Genomic DNA, 21241 nt, shown 5'->3' on the forward strand with positions numbered 1-21241 from the left:
TGCGGGGGTTAGGTTTTTTTTTTATACTTATTGCGGGCGGTTAGGTTTTTTTTCTAGTACTTATTGCGGGCGGTTAGGTTTTTTTTTTTAATACTTATTGCAGCGGTTAGAGTTTTTTTAATACTTGTGGGAGGATAGGGTTTTTTTTTGTAATGCTCCGTTTGCCTTCGCTGCATCCCGGTGGATTCTGAAAATGGCAGGGTTGTGAAACCACCCTGCTATTTTCGGAATCCACCTGGATGCAGCTTTTGGAATCCACCTGGATGCGAGCAGCCAACGTTCTTTTGGGTGCCTCGCACTGCCAAGTGCCAACATTCCTTTGAGGATGCGTGCACAACTGGCGACGGACGCATTACAAATGCAATTATAGTATAGATAATATTCTACTGTGTTTACTGGTCATTTAGACACCTCTTGCTGTTGTGTAAAACTGTGCTTGCACCACGCTCCCTAGAGAGGTTTTTTGTCAAAATGCTGCAAATTGGCTACAACAGCTATTGATTTGCAGCATTTACTTTTTGGCATCTCTAGGGAGAGCAGAACAAGCACACTTAACACAAAAGCAAAAGGTGTTTAATGTTCCCTTAAAAAAAATAATTGTCCTATAGTCAGTGGTAAATACCTCCAACTTTTGTTTCCTCTAGAGGTAACAAGTTAAAAAGGACATGGAAGTCAATTTGAAACTTTTGTTATTCAGATAGAATTTAAACATAATCCCCCCCCCCCCGTTCTTTCCAATTGACTTCTAGTATCAAAATGTAACTTTCTCTTGATATATTTGTTGAAAGTTATCTCCTTTTCATGCAAGCATACTGAGGTCTTGTGCACTATATGGTTGCAGAGTTTGTAACAATTATAACAACTTTATACACATAGTGCTCACACTCAAGTCCTTGATCCTACCTCAGTAAGCTATCGATGAAAAGAACTATCGCCTAGATTTAGAGTTTGGCGTTATCAGCTCCTAACGCTGGTTTTGGCCTACCGCTGGTATTTAGAGTCAGTCAGGAAAGGGTCTAACATTCACTTTGCAGCCGCGACTTTTCCATACCGCAGATCCCCCTACGCCATTTGCGTATCCTATCTTTTCAATGGGATCTTTCTAACGCCGGTATTTAGAGTCTTGGCTGAAGTGAGCGTTAGAAATCTAACGACAAAACTCCAGCCGCAGAGAAAAGCCAGGAGTTAAGAGCTTTCTGGGCTAACGCCGGTTCATAAAGCTCTTAACTACTGTGCTCTAAAGTACACTAACACCCATAAACTACCTATGTACCCCTAAACCAAGGCCCCCCCCACATCGCCACCACTCTAATAATTTTTTTTAACCCCTAATCTGCCGACCGCACACCACCGCAACCTACGTTATCCCTATGTACCCCTAATCTGCTGCCCCTAACACCGCTGACCCCTATATTATATTTATTAACCCCTAATCTGCCGCCCCCAACGTCGCTGCTACCTTACCTACAATTATTAACCCCTAATCTGCCGACCGGACCTCACCGCTACTATAATAAAGTTACTAAACCCCTAATCCGCCTCACTAACCCTATAATAAATAGTATTAACCCCTAGTCTGCCCTCCCTAACATCACCGACACCTAACTTCAAGTATTAACTTAAGGGCTGATAGGATTCTATCAGCCAATCGCAATTAAGGTAGGACAATTCTGATTGGGTGATCGGAACAGCCAATAGAATGCGAGCTCAATCTGATTGGCTGATTGGATCAGCCAATTGGATTGAACTTGAATCTGATTGGCTGATTCCATCAGCCAATCAGAATTTTCCTACCTTAATTCCGATTGGCTGATAGAATCCTATCAGCCAATCGGAATTCGAGGGACGCCATCTTGGATGACGTCCCTTAAAGGAACCGTCATTCGTTGGGAAGTCGTCGGTGAAGAAGGATGTTCCGCGTCGGCGGGATGAAGATGGATCCAGAATAAAGAAGATTGAAGATGCCGCTTGATAGAACACTTCAGCCGGATCATGGACCTCTTCAGCTCCCGCTTGGATGAAGACTTCAGCCGGATCATGGACCTCTTCAGCCCCCGCTTGGGCCAAGACTTCAGCCGGATCATGGACCTCTTCAGTCCCCGCTTGGGCTTGGATGAAGACTTCGGAGCCTGGACCGATCGGTGATACCCGGCGTGGTGAAGATAAGGTAGGATGATCTTCAGGGGCTTAGTGTTGGGGGGGGGTATTGTATGTTTTTTTTACAGGCAAAAGAGCTGAATTCTTTGGGGTATGCCCTGCAAAAGGCCCTTTTAAGGGCTGGTAAGGTAAAAGAGCTTTACAATTTTTATTTTAGAATAAGGTAGGGCATTTTTTTATTTTGGGGGACTTTGTTATTTTATTAGGGGGCTTAGAATAGGTGTAATTAGCTTAAAATTGTTGTAATCTTTTTCTAATGTTTGTAAATTATTTTTTTATTTTTTGTAACTTAGTTCTTCTTTTATTTTTTGTACTTTAGTTAGTTTATTTCATTGTATTTATTTGTAGGTATTTTATGTAATTAATTTATTGATAGTGTAGTGTTAGGTTTAATTGTAGATAATTGTAGGTATTTTATTTAATTAATTTAATGATAGTGAAGTGTTAGGTTTAATTGTAACTTAGGTTAGGATTTATTTTACAGGTCATTTTGTAATTATTTTAACTAGGTAGCTATTAAATAGTTATTAACTATTTAATAGCTATTGTACCTGGTTAAAATAATTACAAAGTTGCCTGTAAAATAAATATTAATCCTAAAATTGCTACAATGTAATTATTTGTTATATTGTAGCTATATTAGGGTTTATTTTACAGGTAAGTATTTAGCTTTAAATAGGAATAATTTATTTAATAAGAGTTAATTTATTTCATTAGATTTAAATTATATTTAATTTAGGGGGGTGTTAGTGTTAGGGTTAGACTTAGCTTTAGGGGTTAATAAATTTATTAGAGTAGCGGTGAGGTCCGGTCGGCAGATTAGGGGTTAATACTTGAAGTTAGGTGTCAGCGATGTTAGGGAGGGCAGATTAGGGGTTAATACTACTTATTATAGGGTTATTGAGGCGGGAGTGAGGCTGATTAGGGGTTAATACATTTATTATAGTAGCGGTGAGGTCCGGTCGGCAGATTAGGGGTTAATTATTGTAGGTAGCTGGCGGTGACGTTGTGGGGGGCAGATTAGGGGTTAATATATATAATATAGGGGTCGGCGGTGTTAGGGGCAGCAGATTAGGGGTACATAGGTATAATGTAGGTTGCGGCAGTGTACGGAGCGGCAGATTAGGGGTTAAAAAAAATATGCAGGGGTCAGCGATAGCGGGGGCGGCAGATTAGGGGTTAATAAGTGTAAGGTTAGGGGTGTTTAGACTCGGGGTACATGTTAGGGTGTTAGGTGCAGACTTAGGAAGTGTTTCCCCATAGGAAACAATGGGGCTGCTTTAGGAGCTGAACGCTGCTTTTTTGCAGGTGTTAGGTTTTTTTCAGCTCAAACAGCCCCATTGTTTCCTATGGGGGAATCGTGCACGAGCACGTTTTTGAAGCTGGCCGCGTCCGTAAGCACCGCTGGTATTGAGAGTTGCAGTGGCGGTAAATTATGCTCTACGCTCTCTTTTTGGAGCCTAACGCAGCCCTTCTGTGAACTTTAAATACCAGCGGTATTTAAAAGGTGCGGGGGGAAAAAAGCCAGCATTAGCTACGCGGGTCGTTACCGACAAAACTCTAAATCTAGCCGTATGAGATTAAGGTATATTTGACAAAAGACACAAAATGGAAAGTTTTTAAAAATTGTGAGCTCTTTCTGAAACAAGATTGCATTGTTTTGACACCCATATCCCTTCAATAAAAATCTTTGATGTAATAAAACCAATAGAAGATTAATAGCTTACTTGATATTCTGAGCATGTGATCCAGAAAAGGAGCCAAAAAGGTCTGATTTGTATGATATTGGTCAACCTTCTGCCAGTATATCTGTTTCTACGTTAATTACAGAGGGCAAGATTACAAGTTATTCAGCAAATCAGTTGTAAAAACACTGTGCGCGTTATGGCTTTTTCACATTTAGGGGTTGCGGAGCTATTACAAGTTGTAAAATAAGTTATTTTGCACACGCGTTAAGCTACATAATCCAAACAGCCAAATCGTGTGCACGTTCACGTATTCCCCAAGTCAATGACAAAGACAAAAAGATAAAAAAACAACATGAAAACGCTTATATGTTGCGCAAAGCCCTTGACTTAATTCTCCTCGAAAAGTGTACATAAAAATGCGAATATTTCATATTGCAAAAAATTTTTGCAAACGGAATAAGTTCTAATTATTTTTAAATAAATATTTCTCTATATATGTGATGATTTTTGGACAGATATATGCATATATATACATATACAGTATGTCTAGATATCTCAATATCTTTATGCAAATATCTCTTGGAAAATCCCTCTGAGATATTGTTTAATGTGCATAAGATTGTAATGTGAAATGTTTTCCTTATCTCCATAGTTAAACATAGGTCTATACATGTAAATCCATGTTTCTCCATGTATGTGTATTTATGTCAATGTAAAATCCCTGCATCTGCTTTTTTTCCCTAACACCCGAGATCTCCTATTTTTGAGCCCTTATAACTTTTGTGTGCAATATTTATTGAAATAATGTTTATTAGACAGTGTTAATGTGACTGTAAATGTACTTTGTAATGTATTTTTGAAGTGTTTTGTGAAACTTTTATGTTGCACAAAACTGTAAACTACAGCTCTTCGAGCGCGGAAAAGATTGTTGCGTAAAAGGCGAATGCGCTTGCGTAATCGTGATTTTTCAAGATTTGTAATAGCTGTGCAATTGAAATTGTTTGCGGAAATACCATATTATGCACGGAAAACTCATAACGCGCTACTTGTAATCTTGCCCAAAGTGTTGTAAAAATTGCGTTCCCAGACTCTTTATACCGGTAATAATGCTGTATATATAAATATTTAGATAGAATTGTATTTTTTATTAATATTATTAGTTACACATTAAAAATAATCAAGCATAATAATATAATTAATGTACAAGTTCACAGAGGTAAAATTTGTTCTTTTTGTTCTATTGTTTTTCCTTGTTGAGTGATTATGGTAATTAAAGTAAAGCCAAAGGGCAAACTATAAATACCAACATAGATTGTTTATTTTCAAGCTATAACATGCTGTGTAAAGATATGTTTTACAGTTTCTATAATTATAATTTCACACTTTCCTGACACTACTCAATAAAGCTTAAAGGGACAGTAAACACTTTGTAATTACATTACAGTTCTGTTGTGTTGCTATATAATAACATATCAGCCAAGTCTTTTAAAATTTTTAAAACAAATGAACATTTTGTTTACTGTAATTGTTTTTCAATAGCCAAACTCCTCCCACCATTTGCCTTATTTGGAAGAGCCAATCCAGGCTTCACTCTGCAGACAACAAAGCTGACCATGGTCATAATGTTTTTTTTTTTTCCCCCTCTTCTTTCCTCTTCTTTTTCGGTTTTGCTTTTTTGTGTGTTTTTTTTGCCATAATGTTAGTTTAAAGTGCATTGTTCAGCATTTCTTATCTGTTATTAGGGAAATATATGTAGCAGAGTTAGCCTTGAGAAGTAAGCAGGGTGTCTTTCAAGTTCTGAGAGTTAAATTACATGAAAAGGGGGCAAAATACATATTGACAAATTACAGCAACATTGTTTAATTATGCATAACTAAAAAATGTATATAAAAATCTCAAGGTGTCCCTTTACTAAAAAAAGAAAAGAAAAAAAAGAATTAAATCCACCTACCTACAACCCAAATCATGATAAGCATCTCTGTCCAAGTGAAACGCGTAGTTTTTACTCTGAAGATTTGTTTGGGGTATTCAATAACAGTGATGTTTGGTAGCGTTTTGATGCCTTCAAACCTGTCCGATGCATTGAATACTAATAGGCACAGAAATATTATAAATGATGCAGCATGTGCAACAAATTTCATGAAGGGACTACGAAGAACTTTGCCAAGCTAGAAAAAAAAAGAAAAAAAATCATGTCTGGTTTAATGTCATGTTTTTTTGTCTACCAGAGAACATCCTGCAGTGCCCGAAGACAAACTATGCATTAATAGCTTTACTTTACTATAGAATTGTAGTATTTGACCTTCATCTGGAACTGAATATTGTATTACTCCTCCCTATACTATATATATATAGCCTTGACTCTGTCGGGACTTACACCATTTCCCTAACTTTCCTCTAAATACACTGCATTCTCACTGTCAATCTTACCTTATACATTATTTTATCTTATTCTAACATTTAAATTAGATGAACTCTGGCCTGCTCACGAATCTGCCTTGTAATATCTTAGGGTTTGTGCTCATATAGTTACTATGTTTGTAACAAATTATTAAATTTTGTGATTTAGATTCAGCCTGTCACAGGCAGAACTGAAACATCTGAACCATACTAGAGCTGAACATGGGTGACCGTACACATCCACTTACCACTACATTGCGGCAGTATTAGTCAGGCTAGCAATATATGTCCTGCTTCTACCCATTTAAATATCACAGCAACAGAACCCCATAAACACTTGCTAGATTTTGCCTGCTGGGAATTATGTAACTGTGCTTAGGTAGGGGAAGTCCTAAAATCTAGCCTTTTAGTGGTTCTTAAAGGGACACTAAACCCAATTTTTTTCTTTCATGATTCAGATAGAGCATGCAATTTTAAGTAACTTTCTGATTTACTCCTATTATCAAATTTCCTTTGTTCTCTTGCTATCTTTATTTAAAAAGCAGGAATGTGATGGATAGGAGCCAGCCCATTTATAGGTGAGAACCTGGGTTATGCTTGCTTATTGGTGGGTAAATGTAAGCCTCCAATAAGCAAGCACTATCCATGGTGCTAAGCCTAAAATGGGCTGACTGCTAAGATTTACATTGCTGCTTTTAAAATAAAGATAGCAAGAGAACGAAGAAAAATTGAAAAATTGATAATAGGAGTATATTAGAAAGTTGCTTAAAATTGCGTGCTCTATCTCAATCACGAAAGAAAAAATTTGGGTTCAGTGTCCCTTTAAAGAATGGGTTTGAAAAAAAAACGTTTAAGGTTTTCTAAATGGCATTTTGCATGGGCTGCAAATTTGTGTTTTTTAGTAAGAGAGGAGAGTTATTAAGTTTGTGTTACAGCTAAAAAAAAGATTTTAAAATATATCCCAGTGCTTGGTATTAAAAAAATGTAAAAAAAAATGAAGACAAAATGGGAAGATTGGGATTAAAATTATTTGAAAACACCAACGGCTAGATTTAGAGTTCTGCGGCCAAAGGGGTGCGTTATCTACGCATGCTTTTTTTCCCCCGCACCTTTTAAATACCGCTGGTATTTAGAGTTCACAGAAGGGCTGCGTTAGGCTCCAAAAAAGGGAGCGTAGAGCATATTTACCGCCACTTCAACTCTTGATACCAGCGGTGCTTACGGACGCGGCCAGCTTCAAAAACGTGCTCGTGCACGATTCCCCATAGAAAACAATGGGACAGTTTGAGCTGAAAAAAAACCTAACACCTGCAAAAAAGCAGTGTTCAGCTCCTAACGCAGCCCCATTGTTTCCTATGGGGAAACACTTCCTAAGTCTGCACCTAACACCCTAAACCCTAACACCTGCAAAAAAGCAGCGTTCAGCTCCTAACGCAGCCCCATTGTTTCCTATGGGGAAACACTTCCTAAGTCTGCACCTAACACCCTAACATGTACCCCGAGTCTAAACACCCCTAACCTTACACTTATTAACCCCTAATCTGCCGCCCCCGCTATCGCTGACACCTGCATATTATTATTAACCCCTAATCTGCCGCTCCGTACACCGCCGCAACCTACATTATCCCTATGTACCCCTAATCTGCTGCCCCTAACACCGCCGACCCCTATATTATATTTATTAACCCCTAATCTGCCGCCCCCGCTATCGCTGACCCCTGCATATTATTATTAACCCTTAATCTGCCGCTCCGTACACCGCCGCAACCTACATTATACCTATGTACCCCTAATCTGCTGCCCCTAACATAGCCGACCCCTATATTATATTTATTAACCCCTAATCTGCCGCCCCCAACGTCGCCTCCACCTACCTACAATTATTAACCCCTCATCTGCCGACCGTACCTCACCGCTACTCTAATAAATTTTTTAACCCCTAAAGCTAAGTCTAACCCTAACCCTAACACCCCCTAACTTAAATATAATTTAAATCTAACAAAATAAATTAACTATTATTAAATAAATTATTCCTATTTAAAGCTAAATACTTACCTGTAAAATAAATCCTAATATAGCTACAATATAAATTATAATTATATTGTAGCTATTTTAGGATTAATATTTATTTTACAGGCAACTTTGTAATTATTTTAACCAGGTACAATAGCTATTAAATAGTTAATAACTATTTAATAGTTACCTAGTTAAAATAATTACAAAATTACCTGTAAAATAAATCCTAACCTAAATTACAATTAAACCTAACACTACACTATCAATAAATAAATTAAATAAAATACCTACAATTATCTACAATTAAACCTACCACTACAATATCAATAAATTAATTAAATACAATACCTACAAATAAATACAATGAAATAAACTAACTAAAGTACAAAAAATAAAAAAGAACTAAGTTACAAAAAATAAAAAAATATTTACAAACATTAGAAAAAATATTACAACAATTTTAAACTAATTACACCTACTCTAAGCCCCCTAATAAAATAACAAAGACCCCCAAAATAAAAAAATGCCCTACCCTATTCTAAAATTAAAATAGAAAAGCTCTTTTACCTTACCAGCCCTTAAAAGGGCCCTTTGCGGGGCATGCCCCAAAGAATTCAGCTCTTTTGCCTGTAAAAAAAAAACATACAATACCCCCCCCCCCAACATTACAACCCACCACCCACATACCCTTAATCTAACCCAAACCCCCCTTAAATAAACCTAACACTAAGCCCCTGAAGATCTCCCTACCTTGTCTTCACCACACCGGGTCCCAATCTGTCCAGAAGAGACTCCGAAATCTTCATCCAAGCCCAAGCGGGGGCTGAAGAGTGACGTCCATCCTCCGGCTGAAGTCTGGATCCAAGCGGCGGCTAAAGAATTCCATCTTCGGGCAGAAGTCTTCATCCTATCCGGGCAGAAGAGTCGATCCGGACCGGCAAACATCTTCATCCAAGCCGCATCTTCTCTGTTTTTCCATCCGATGACGACCGGCTCCATCTTGAAGACCTCCGGCGCGGATCCATCCTCTTCTTGCGACGTCCTAAGTCCGAAAGGAGGTTCCTTTAAATGACGTCATCCAAGATGGCTTCCCTCGAATTCCGATTGGCTGATAGGATTCTATCAGCCAATCGGAATTAAGGTAGGAAAATTCTGATTGGCTGATGGAATCAGCCAATCAGAATCAAGTTCAATCCGATTGGCTGATCCAATCAGCCAATCAGATTGAGCTCGCATTCTATTGCGCGTTCTATTGGCTGTTCCGCGCTGGAGGTCTTCAAGATGGAGCCGGTCGTCATCGGATGGAAAAACAGAGAAGATGCGGCTTGGATGAAGATGTTTGCCAGTCCGGATCGACTCTTCTGCCCGGATAGGATGAAGACTTCTGCCCGAAGATGGAATTCTTTACCCGCCGCTTGGATCCAAACTTCACCCGGAGTTGGGCTTGGATGAAGATTTTGGAGGCTCTTCTGGACAGATCGGGACCCGGTGTGGTGAAGACAAGGTAGGGAGATCTTCAGGGGCTTATTGTTAGGTTTATTTAAGGGGGTTTGGGTTAGATTAGGGGTATGTGGGTGGTGGGTTGTAATGTTCGGGGGGTATTGTATGTTTTTTTTACAGGCAAAAGAACTGAATTCTTTGGGGCATACCCCGCAAAGGGCCCTTTTCAGGGCTGGTAAGGTAAAAGAGCTTTTCTATTTTAATTTTAGAATAGGGTAGGGCATTTTTTTATTTTGGGGGTCTTTGTTATTTTATTAGGGGGCTTAGAGTAGGTGTAATTAGTTTAAAATTGTTGTAATATTTTTCTAATGTTTGTAAATATTTTTTTATTTTTGTACTTTAGTTAGTTTATTTAATTGTATTTATTTGTAGGTATTGTATTTAATTAATTTATTGATAGTGTAGTGTTAGCTTTAATTGTAGATAATTGTAGGTATTTTATTTAATTTATTTATTGATAGTGTAGTGTTAGGTTTAATTGTAACTTAGGTTAGGATTTATTTTACAGGTAATTTTGTAATTATTTTAACTAGGTAGCTATTAAATAGTTATTAACTATTTAATAGCTATTGTACCTGGTTAAAATAATTACAAAGTTGCCTGTAAAATAAATATTAATCCTAAAATAGCTACAATATAATTATAATTTATATTGTAGCTATATTAGGATTTATTTTACAGGTAAGTATTTAGCTTTAAATAGGAATAATTTATTTAATAATAGTTAATTTATTTCGTTAGATTTAAATTATATTTAAGTTAGGGGGGTGTTAGGGTTAGGGTTAGACTTAGCTTTAGGGGTTAATACATTTATTATAGTAGCGGTGTGGTCCGGTCGGCAGATTAGGGGTTAATAATTGTAGGTAGGTGGAGGCAACGTTGGGGGCGGCAGATTAGGGGTTAATAAATATAATATAGGGGTCGGCTGTGTTAGGGGCAGCAGATTAGGGGTACATAGGTATAATGTAGGTTGCGGCGGTGTACGGAGCGTCAGATTAGGGGTTAAAAAAATATGCAGGTGTCAGCGATAGCGGGGGCGGAAGATTAGGGGTTAATAAATATTATGTAGGTGTCGGCGGTATTAGGGGCAGCAGATTAGGGGTACATAGGGATAACATAGGTGGCGGCGGTGTACGGAGCGGCAGATTAGGGGTTAAAATTTTTTAATAGAGTGGCGGCGATGTGGGGGGGCCTCGGTTTAGGGGTACATAGGTAGTTTATGGGTGTTAGTGTACTTTAGAGCACAGTAGTTAAGAGCTTTATAAACCGGCGTTAGCCCAGAAAGCTCTTAACTACTGACTTTTTTCTGCGGCTGGAGTTTTGTCGTTAGATTTCTAACGCTCACTTCAGCCACGACTCTAAATACCGGCGTTAGAAAGATCCCATTGAAAAGATAGGATACGCAATTGACGTAAGGGGATCTGCGGTATGGAAAAGTCGCGGCTGCAAAGTGAGCGTTAGACCCTTTCCTGACTGACTCTAAATACCAGCGGTAGCCCAAAACCAGCGTTAGGAGCCTCTAACGCCAAACTCTAAATCTAGCTGTTATTTTCTAAGCAAGTTTTTTTTTGCAACACAAAGCTTCATTCATGTTGTATATACAGAAAGGCTACTTCAAAGTGCACAGTTTGAGCTCCAACCTCTCTGTGAGAAAGACAATGTGAATACTTATATAGTTTAAATGCAATGTATAAATTGTAATATTATAGAAGAAAAAAATAAAAACACACAAAAAAAACCAACAACACGGGCTTATTAAACCAGACTGAAGGCTGTTGGGACATATAGGCATGATAGGTTGTAATAAAGGCCACATTACTCCTCAGTGCATCCTCCAGCTATTGACCTTTATCACAGGTTGTACTATAAGAAACTAATAGCATAAAGCAGACTTCTCAATTTATGCTGTTAATGTAGACAACAAAAGAAAAGGTCAGTATGCATTGGGTTCTTGCTATACCTTTTTCCATCACACAACTATAGAGACAATAGGAACATAGATTGATATGGTGTATGGTAAGATACATGTACTATTATACTGTTTGTCCGTTGGTATATTCACAATCTGTTTCTATGTCTTTTGCATTTTCTTCTCTCTATAGTCTTCTAACCCAATATATATATATATATGTGTGTGTGTGTACATATGTTTATATATATATATATGTGTATGTGTGTGTGTGTACATATGTTTATATATATATATATGTGTATGTGTGTATGTGCACATATGTTTATATATATATGTGTGTATGTGCACATATGTTTATATATATATGTGTGTATGTGTACATATGTTTATATATATATGTGTGTATGTGTACATATGTTTATATATATATGTGTGTGTGTGTACATATGTTTATATATATATGTGTGTATGTGTACATATGTTTATATATATATGTGTGTATGTGTACATATGTTTATATATATATATATGTGTGTGTGTGTGTGTGTATGTGCACATATGTTTATATATATATGTGTGTATGTGTACATATGTTTATATATATATATATGTGTGTGTGTGTGTGTGTGTGTATGTGCACATATGTTTATATATATATGTGTGTATGTGTACATATGTTTATATATATATATGTGTATGTGTGTGTGTGTGTGTGTGTGTATGTGCACATATGTTTATATATATATGTGTGTATGTGTACATATGTTTATATATATATATATGTGTGTATGTGTACATATGTTTATATATATATATATGTGTGTGTGTGTGTGTGTGTATGTGCACATATGTTTATATATATATGTGTGTATGTGTACATATGTTTATATATATATGTGTGTATGTGTACATATGTTTATATATATATATGTGTATGTGTGTGTGTGTGTATGTGCACATATGTTTATATATATATGTGTGTATGTGTACATATGTTTATATATATATGTGTGTATGTGTACATATGTTTATATATATATATGTGTATGTGTGTGTGTGTGTATGTGCACATATGTTTATATATATATGTGTGTATGTGTACATATGTTTATATATATATGTGTGTATGTGTACATATGTTTATATATATATGTGTGTATGTGTACATATGTTTATATATATATATGTGTATGTGTGTGTGTGTGTATGTGCACATATGTTTATATATATATGTGTGTATGTGTACATATGTTTATATATATATGTGTGTATGTGTACATATGTTTATATATATATATGTGTATGTGTGTGTGTGTGTATGTGCACATATGTTTATATATATATGTGTGTATGTGTACATATGTTTATATATATATATGTGTATGTGTGTGTGTGTGTATGTGCACATATGTTTATATATATATGTGTGTATGTGTACATATGTTTATATATATATGTGTGTATGTGTACATATGTTTATATATATATATATATATATATATATATATATATATATGTGTGTGTATGTACCTATGTTTATATATATGTATGTGTGCATATTTTTTTATTTTTGAACAATCTAAGTGGTGATAAACTCTAATGTGTATGGTGTACTATAGAAGAACTAAACTTTATAAATTGCAGGATAACTCAAGAATATTTTATTTGTATATACACTTCAAAACAAATTAGCAACCAGTCCAACTAATTAGTATACAGGCAATACAGAGACAAAAGTATCACCTGAGAATTATTTAGTAGAGAGATAATGATTTTATAATGTATAGTCAGCTTTCATACATGAGAATCTTACAACTTAAGTCATTTGAAAATTCAATTCACCCTGTACTAAATTGAAAACACATTAATAACAGATTATTTTATGTTTTACTTTGTGAATGTAATGTATTTTTGAAAATATACACTCATTTAAAATCTGATGACTGCAACACGTTCCAAAAAAGTTGGGACTGGGGCAATTTAAGACTAATACCGATGTGACAAATTGAAATAAGAAGGTGATATGAAACAGGGAGGCAATTGTGTAATCATAGTATATAAGGAGCCTCCAAAAAAGGCCTAGTCCTTCAAGAGCAAGGATGAACACTTTGAGAACAACATTCCCCAAAGACAAATCAGTAGGATTTTGGGCATTTCACCTTCTACGGTGCACAATTTAATTAAAAGATTCAAGGAATCCGATCAAATCTCGATGTGTAAAGAGCAAGGCGAAAAAACCACTTCTGAATGCGCATGATCTCCGATCCCTCAGACGTCACTGTCTCATGAGGCTGTAATGGATATCCTGACGTGGGCTTGGGAATACTTTAGTAAACCTTTGTCAGTCAAAATCATTTGCCGCTGCATTCACAGATGCAAGTCAAGGCTTTATAATGCAAAGCAGAAGTCATACATCAACACTGTCCAGATGCACCGCCAACTTCTCTGGGCTCTGTCTCATCTGGTCCGACGAGTCAACATTTCAAATAGTTTTTGGAAAAAACAGCCATCATGTTCTCCGGGCCAAAGAGGAAAACGATCATCTAAGCTGTTATCAGCGTCATGTCCAAAAGCCAGCGTCTGTCATGGTATGAGGGTGTATCAGTGCCCATGGCATGGGTAATTCACATCTGTAAAGGCGCCATTAATGCAGGAATATATATATACATTTTGGAGCAACATATGCTGACATCCAGAAGTCGTCTTTTTCAGGGACGTCTCTGCATTTTCCAGCAGGACAACTCCAAAACACATTCTACCCGGATTACAAGCACATGTTTGCGTAAGCAGAGAGCGTGTGGGTGCTAGCATAGCCTGCCTGCAGTCCTGACCTGTCTCCGATTGAGAATGTGTGGCGCATTATGAAGAGCAAAATAAGGCAACGAAGGCCCTGTATAGTTGAACAGCTGAAGACATGCATAATGGATGAATAGGGGAAAATTCTGCTTGCTAAACTTAACCAACTGGTCCAACTCACAGTCCAACTCACAGCTCTTTTTGAGCGCTCCCCACCCCCACCTTGCACACTTTCACACATCTGATATTGGGAGCATATCAGACTTGGGGAAGCAAGCTGAGTCTGATCTAATCTTCACTCTTCACCCCCTCTTTCTGTAATGGATATCCTGACGTGGGCTTGGGAATACTTTAGTAAACCTTTGTCAGTCAAAATCATTTGCCGCTGCATTCACAGATGCAAGTCAAGGCTTTATAATGCAAAGCAGAAGTCATACATCAACACTGTCCAGATGCACCGCCAACTTCTCTGGGCTCTGTCTCATCTGGTCCGACGAGTCAACATTTCAAATAGTTTTTGGAAAAAACAGCCATCATGTTCTCCGGGCCAAAGAGGAAAACGATCATCTAAGCTGTTATCAGCGTCATGTCCAAAAGCCAGCGTCTGTCATGGTATGAGGGTGTATCAGTGCCCATGGCATGGGTAATTCACATCTGTAAAGGCGCCATTAATGCAGGAATATATATATACATTTTGGAGCAACATATGCTGACATCCAGAAGTCGTCTTTTTCAGGGACGTCTCTGCATTTTCCAGCAGGACAACTCCAAAACACATTCTACCCGGATTACAAGCACATGTTTGCGTAAGCAGAGAGCGTGTGGGTGCTAGCATAGCCTGCCTGCAGTCCTGACCTGTCTCCGATTGAGAATGTGTGGCGCATTATGAAGAGCAAAATAAGGCAACGAAGGCCCTGTATAGTTGAACAGCTGAAGACATGCATAATGGATGAATAGGGGAAAATTCTGCTTGCTAAACTTAACCAACTGGTGTCTTCAGTGCCCAAATGCTTAAAGGGACATAAAACAAGTTGGGATAGAGACAAAATATAATAATATGTACTTTAATTATTTTACCTTCAAATTTATACTGCAGTGCCTGTAAAGCTCTAAGTCCCCCCACACAATTCCTTTTATGGCTGTATCTATGTCTATTGTTGCTTTTGGTAGAATACAAAAATGCATAGGGATTATCTGCTGGAGCATGCCTAGAAGATGTGAACTCAGTTAAAATACAATGCCTGTGTCTAAACACTGATAAGGATGGGTAGAGTTGGCAGCTCAAGGCAGCTTAGCCATGTAATTCATTTTGCTTATTTTTGAAAATTATTTTAAAATACCAGCAATTTTTAAACAATTTTTTTTATGCAAACTATTTTTAACGAAATTAGCCCTTTTAGGATATGCACAGATCTCAACCTATTTTATGTCCCTTTAATAAGGGTTATTAAAAGAAAAGGTGATGTTTCACAGTGGTAAACGGTCCCAACTTTTTTGGATTGTGTTGCAGTCATCAAATTTGAAATCAGTGTATATTTTCAAAAATATATTTAATTTACAAAGTAAAACATCTAATAATGTGTTAATAATGTGTTTTCAATATAATACAGGGTGAATAGAATTTTCAAATGACTCTTTTGGTTTGGTTTTTGAATTTTTCATACTATCCCAACTTTTTCGAAATTGGGGTTGTATAAACTGCTCCCTTTCAAGCGCAAAAAATAAATTGCACTAATATATAAATATATGCTGAATTCATCTGGTGAGCCAATAACAAAAGCTGCAAATCCCCAGCTAGCTCCCAGTAATGTAATACACCTTCTTAGTATACTTAGATATTCCTTTTAAGAAACGATAGCAAGAGAACAAAGCACATTTGATAAGAGAAGTCATTTAAAAAGTCTTTTAAAATGACATGTTCTATGTGAACCATAAACGTTTAGCTTTGGCTTTCTTGTCCCTTTAAAGCAAGCATTATAGTATAATGAGTTCAGTACCCGACTACATGGTGCAATCCAGTAACCAACGGCAAGAAATGGGAGTCCCAAGGCAACGACCAGTACAACCAAACACTTGATGGCAATAGGCTGTTCTCTTAATCCTGAGAGATTTTCATACCAGATTGTTAGTAACTGTTGCTGGCAATTGGGATGTGCGACAAACTGCAAAAAAATAAGAAATTAAACAAATAAATTAGTTCTCTAATTGATATTGTTTCATAAATTGCATTTGTTTAAAATAACATTTTATTTTTTAGTTAAACGTTGTTTAAATTTAAGGTAAACCTAACAGGATGTGCCTTATTGTGTGTATCTGGGTTCTATTCTATTCTCATTAGCTGAAAGGAACAGCTCCTACACAAAAAGTTTAGTTATTCAGCATCGTGACTTTTTTTCTTTCTTTCTTTCTTTCTTTCTTTCTTTCTTTCTTTCTTTCTTTCTTTCTTTCTTTCTTTCTTTCTTTCTTTCTTTCTTTCTTTCTTTCTCTCTCTATCTTTCTTTATTTCTTTCTCTCTCTCTTTCTTTCTCTCTTTCTCTCTCTCTCTCTTTTTCTCTCTCTCTTTCTTTCTTTCTCTCTTTCTCTCTTTCTTTCTCTCTCTCTATCTCTTTTTTCTCTCTTTCTTTCTCTCTCTCTCTCTCTCTCTCTCTCTCTCTTTCTTTCTTTCTTTTTCTCTCAATCTATTTCTCTCTCCTTCTCTCTCTCTCTCTCTCTATCTTTATTTCTTTCTTTCTCTCTCGCCTCTCGCTCGCTCTCATTATTTCTTTCTCTCTCAATCTCTTTCTTTCTCTCTTTCTTTGTTTCTTTCTCTCTCTCTCTCTCTCTCTCTCTCTCTCTCTCTCTCTCTCTCTCTCTCTCTCTCTCTCTCTCTCTCTCTCTCTCTCTCTCTCTCTCTCTCCCTTTCTTTCTTCTCAATGAAATAGGAAAAAACCTCGATCCGATATACAGCGTCGCCCGCAGAAGCCGGCGACGCCAAAATTTGTGCGGGTTTGGTATCCTATATACGGCGTAACCTAGAAGTTACGCTCATATATTTCTGCCTTCACCCCCGTAGTTTTTTGGGCCATAGGCAGGTATACCAAACCCGCGCAGTTTGGTATCCAATATACAGCATAAGGACTTACGTGGCGAAAATGGAGACATTTTACTCCATTTTCACCTCACCACAAAATGCAGCCGTAGTAAGCCTTACGCTGTCTATTGGAGCCCCGTAACTCCCTAAACTACCTGCCAAATAAAACCTAACGCATGTGCAATGTCTATCTACCTGTCAACCGCGATCGCCCGCCGCAATCCCTAATAAAGTATTTAACCCCTAAACCGCCGCTCCCGGACCCCGCCGCCACCTACATTAAAAGTATAACCCCCTAATGTGATCCCCCTACACCGTCGCCAGCTACATTACAAACCCCCTAATGTGAGCCCCTTACACCGCCGCCATCTATATTACCTACCCCTAATGTGAGCTCCTACCCAGCCGCCAGCTATATTAAAATTATTAACCCCTAATTAAATCCCCCTACACCGCCGTCAGCTATATTATATACATTAACCCCTAATTTAATCCCCTTACCCTGTCGCCAGCTATATTAAATACATTAACCCCTAATTTAATCCCCCTACACTGCCGCCAGCTGTATTAATTACATTAACCCCAAATTTAATCCCCCTACGCTGCCGCCAGCTATATTAAATACATTAACCCCTAATTTAATCCCCCTACACCGCCGCCAGCTGTATTAATTACATTAACCCTTAATCCTCAAAAAATTTGTGTGACAGGAGCACCAGGTATAGTGATAAAATAATAAACTTTATTGAAATACAAAGGGTATCATAAACCCCGGGTAAGAACACACACAAAAAAAAAAATATAAACCATCAAACAGATGAAAAAAAGGCTGACCGGTTTCGGCTACTGCCTTACTCCTAGCCTAATTAAAACTGCTTAACAGTTCACAACTTTAAAAACCCTCATCTGTGTTTCTATTGGTTTAGGGACTCACACCCTTTTTCTTCCAGCTTCATTCAATTAGACACTCATTTAGTTACACCAGTGTATCTACGGTTCACAATTTCAGCTTATAAAGTAAACAATCTGTTTTGCTTCTCAATATTCAAACTTAAATATTTCACACATAAACTCTATAGATTACTTAATTAGCTCATAATTGTTAGATAGCATGTGTATATGTTTAAATTGACTTCGGCAAATTACACTATTATAACATTGGGTGCCGTGTCCCCAGGATAAACCCTAATCACTAAATATAATTATAATGACATTTGCGATATGCGCTCTTATAGTGAAAATTTCCTGCTTCTTAGCAGGTAGGGCTTACCTTATAACTCTGCAAAAAGTAACTTTATTGCGCTGTGAGGCTTGCATTTGGTCGGCATAGGTCACTGTTCAAAGTGTTCCTATTGGACGAATATCGTTTGTAATAGCCTGTCAGCATGCAAGTCTCACAGCGCTCAGCTCTGGAGAAATTTTACACTCAATCTGATTGGACCGCTAAGCTTGCAGCTCCCTCCCATATATTACGTCAAGTGTTTGTAAACAAAGTGACGTGTGGGGAGAATATGCACTGAATAGATCTGGTATATGCCACCTCATATGTATTGGTTTGAAAACACACAGGAACAACCTGATAAACTAGCAAAGAGCTTCCAGTTGCAAACCGCAACCAAGGGACCATAAACACTTTCACTCCAAATCGTGCCAACACAGGATGAATTGCATTAAATAAAAAATCCCCATTGTCTTATTAACTAGTTGGGTACTAATGTAGTCACAAGTGTCGGGGTCTTAGCAGGGGATTTGTCTCCCATGGCCTATTAGCCAATAATGTCACCGCATCTATATGTCTGCTTACTGTCCCTTTAACTAGACTAGTCCTGAGCTCTAACTATGTTTTTATATGGAATGTAGTTTTGAAAAATTAAAGTGAATTACCAAAAGTTTATAAGATCGAATTCCGAATTGAGGCCATATGGAATCCTCGTTTTTAAACGAAACATCCAGAAGGCCTCTCTTTCACCCAATTTTCTGGTCCTATCCCCCCCTCTGGTCTGAATTGGTACTCTCTCTATAATGGTCCAAGAGAAAAATGTATTATCTTTATTGTGGATGATTGAAAAATGGTTAATTAATGGCGTTGTTAGAACACCAGCTTTTATGTCCGCCAAGTGTTCTTTGATCCTGACCCTAGCCTCCCTCATCGTAAGGCCTACATATTGGAGGGCACAGTGGGTACATGAGATCAGATACACTACAAAGGTTGACCTGCAATTCAGGCACAATTTCTTTTGAAAGTTTTCTCCTGTGACCAGGGAACTAAAAGTATCCCCTATGGTTACTCTTTCACAGGCTTTGCAGGAAAGATGATTGCACCTAAAGGTACCATTAAGTCTTAACCATGAAGACCCATCTGTCTGTTCTTTCCTTAGTCTCGTAGGTGCAATCATATTGCCTATCGTTCTATTTCTTTTGTAAGTGCATCTGATACCTTCAGTTACTGTTTCTTTAAGAGCATCATCAGCTAACAATAGCTGGTAATTGTTCCTAATAATCTGGCATATCTGGGTATACTGCTGAGAGTACTCTGTAGAGAATGTGATTTTCTTGTCAACTTTCTCTTTAGTCCCTTTTTTGTTCTGTTTCAGAAGATCAACTCTGCTGACCTTCGTGACAGAATTCCTCTCTTTGGTAATGATTGACCTTGGATATTCTCTCTCCAAAAGTCTGTCTGACAGTTCATCTGCTTGTTTCTCATATGTGCTATAACTGGTACAATTCCTTTTTAAGCGGATGAACTGCCCTCTTGCTACACCCTTGAACACCCTCTTCGGGTGACAACTTGAGGCATGCAGTAAAGAGTTACCTGTAATTGGTTTACGATAGGTCTCTGTGGTGATCTTATGACCTACTGTTCCCTTCAACGTAATATCCAAAAAATTGACTCTGTGTTCTTTTATCTCAGAGGTAAAACTGATGCCTACAGTATTGTGGTTCAATCCCTCCACGAATTTCTCTAGATCATATAGGGAACCCTCCCAAATAAAAAGGAGGTCATCAATGAAACGCCTGTACCACACTATCCCCTGTCTGAAGGAGTTCCGCTCTCCAAAGACGTGGGAGAGCTCCCACCACCCCATGAAGAGGTTGGCATAGGAGGTGGCAAATTTGGCCCCCATCGCCGTCCCACGCCTCTGGAGAAAGAACTCCCCCTCAAACAGGAAATAGTTGTGGGTCAGGAGAAATCTGGTCACCCTCAGTATGTAGTCTATGAAATCCTGGTCATTTGCATATTTTCTGGAGAGAAAAAATCTAAGAGCCTCGAAGCCCCTCTCATGGGGTATGGTAGAATACAGGGATCTTACATCCACTGTTAGCCATTTGAAGTTACTCTGCCACGTTATTTCAGAAAGTAAGTTCAGTACATGCTTTGTATCTGACAGGTAACTCCAAAGGGTGCTTACCATAGGTTGCAGAATGCCATCCAGCCATTCCGACAGGTGCTCCAAAAGAGAACCTATTCCACTTACAATTGGTCTCCCTTGGACATTTTCTGTGGACTTGTGAATCTTGGGTAGATGGTTGAACACAGGAATGGCTGGATTTTGTACCAGAAGATAATCTTTTGTTTCCTGGTCAATATAACCCATCTCTACCCCATCGTCCACAAGGGAGACCAATTGTCGCTGAAATTGACGTGTAGGATCTTGTAACAGCACTTCATAATCTTGTTCTATACTCAATTGCCTAAGGGCC

General features: G+C 37.8%; 1 protein-coding gene across 1 annotated transcript in view; it reads right to left on the bottom strand.

Annotated features, from left to right (window-relative positions):
• The window catches only part of TRPC3 (transient receptor potential cation channel subfamily C member 3), a 612367-nt gene that overhangs the window by 234840 nt on the left and 356286 nt on the right, over window positions 1-21241 (bottom strand). Inside the window, exons 5-6 of the mRNA XM_053703612.1 lie at window positions 16467-16631; window positions 5797-6013 (exon numbers count right to left, since the gene is read on the bottom strand). Coding sequence (XP_053559587.1) covers window positions 5797-6013; window positions 16467-16631 — 382 coding nt within the window. The remainder of the gene's footprint in view (window positions 1-5796; window positions 6014-16466; window positions 16632-21241) is intronic.

Source organism: Bombina bombina, chromosome 2 (assembly GCF_027579735.1).
Source record: "Bombina bombina isolate aBomBom1 chromosome 2, aBomBom1.pri, whole genome shotgun sequence".
Lineage (NCBI taxonomy): Eukaryota > Metazoa > Chordata > Amphibia > Anura > Bombinatoridae > Bombina > Bombina bombina.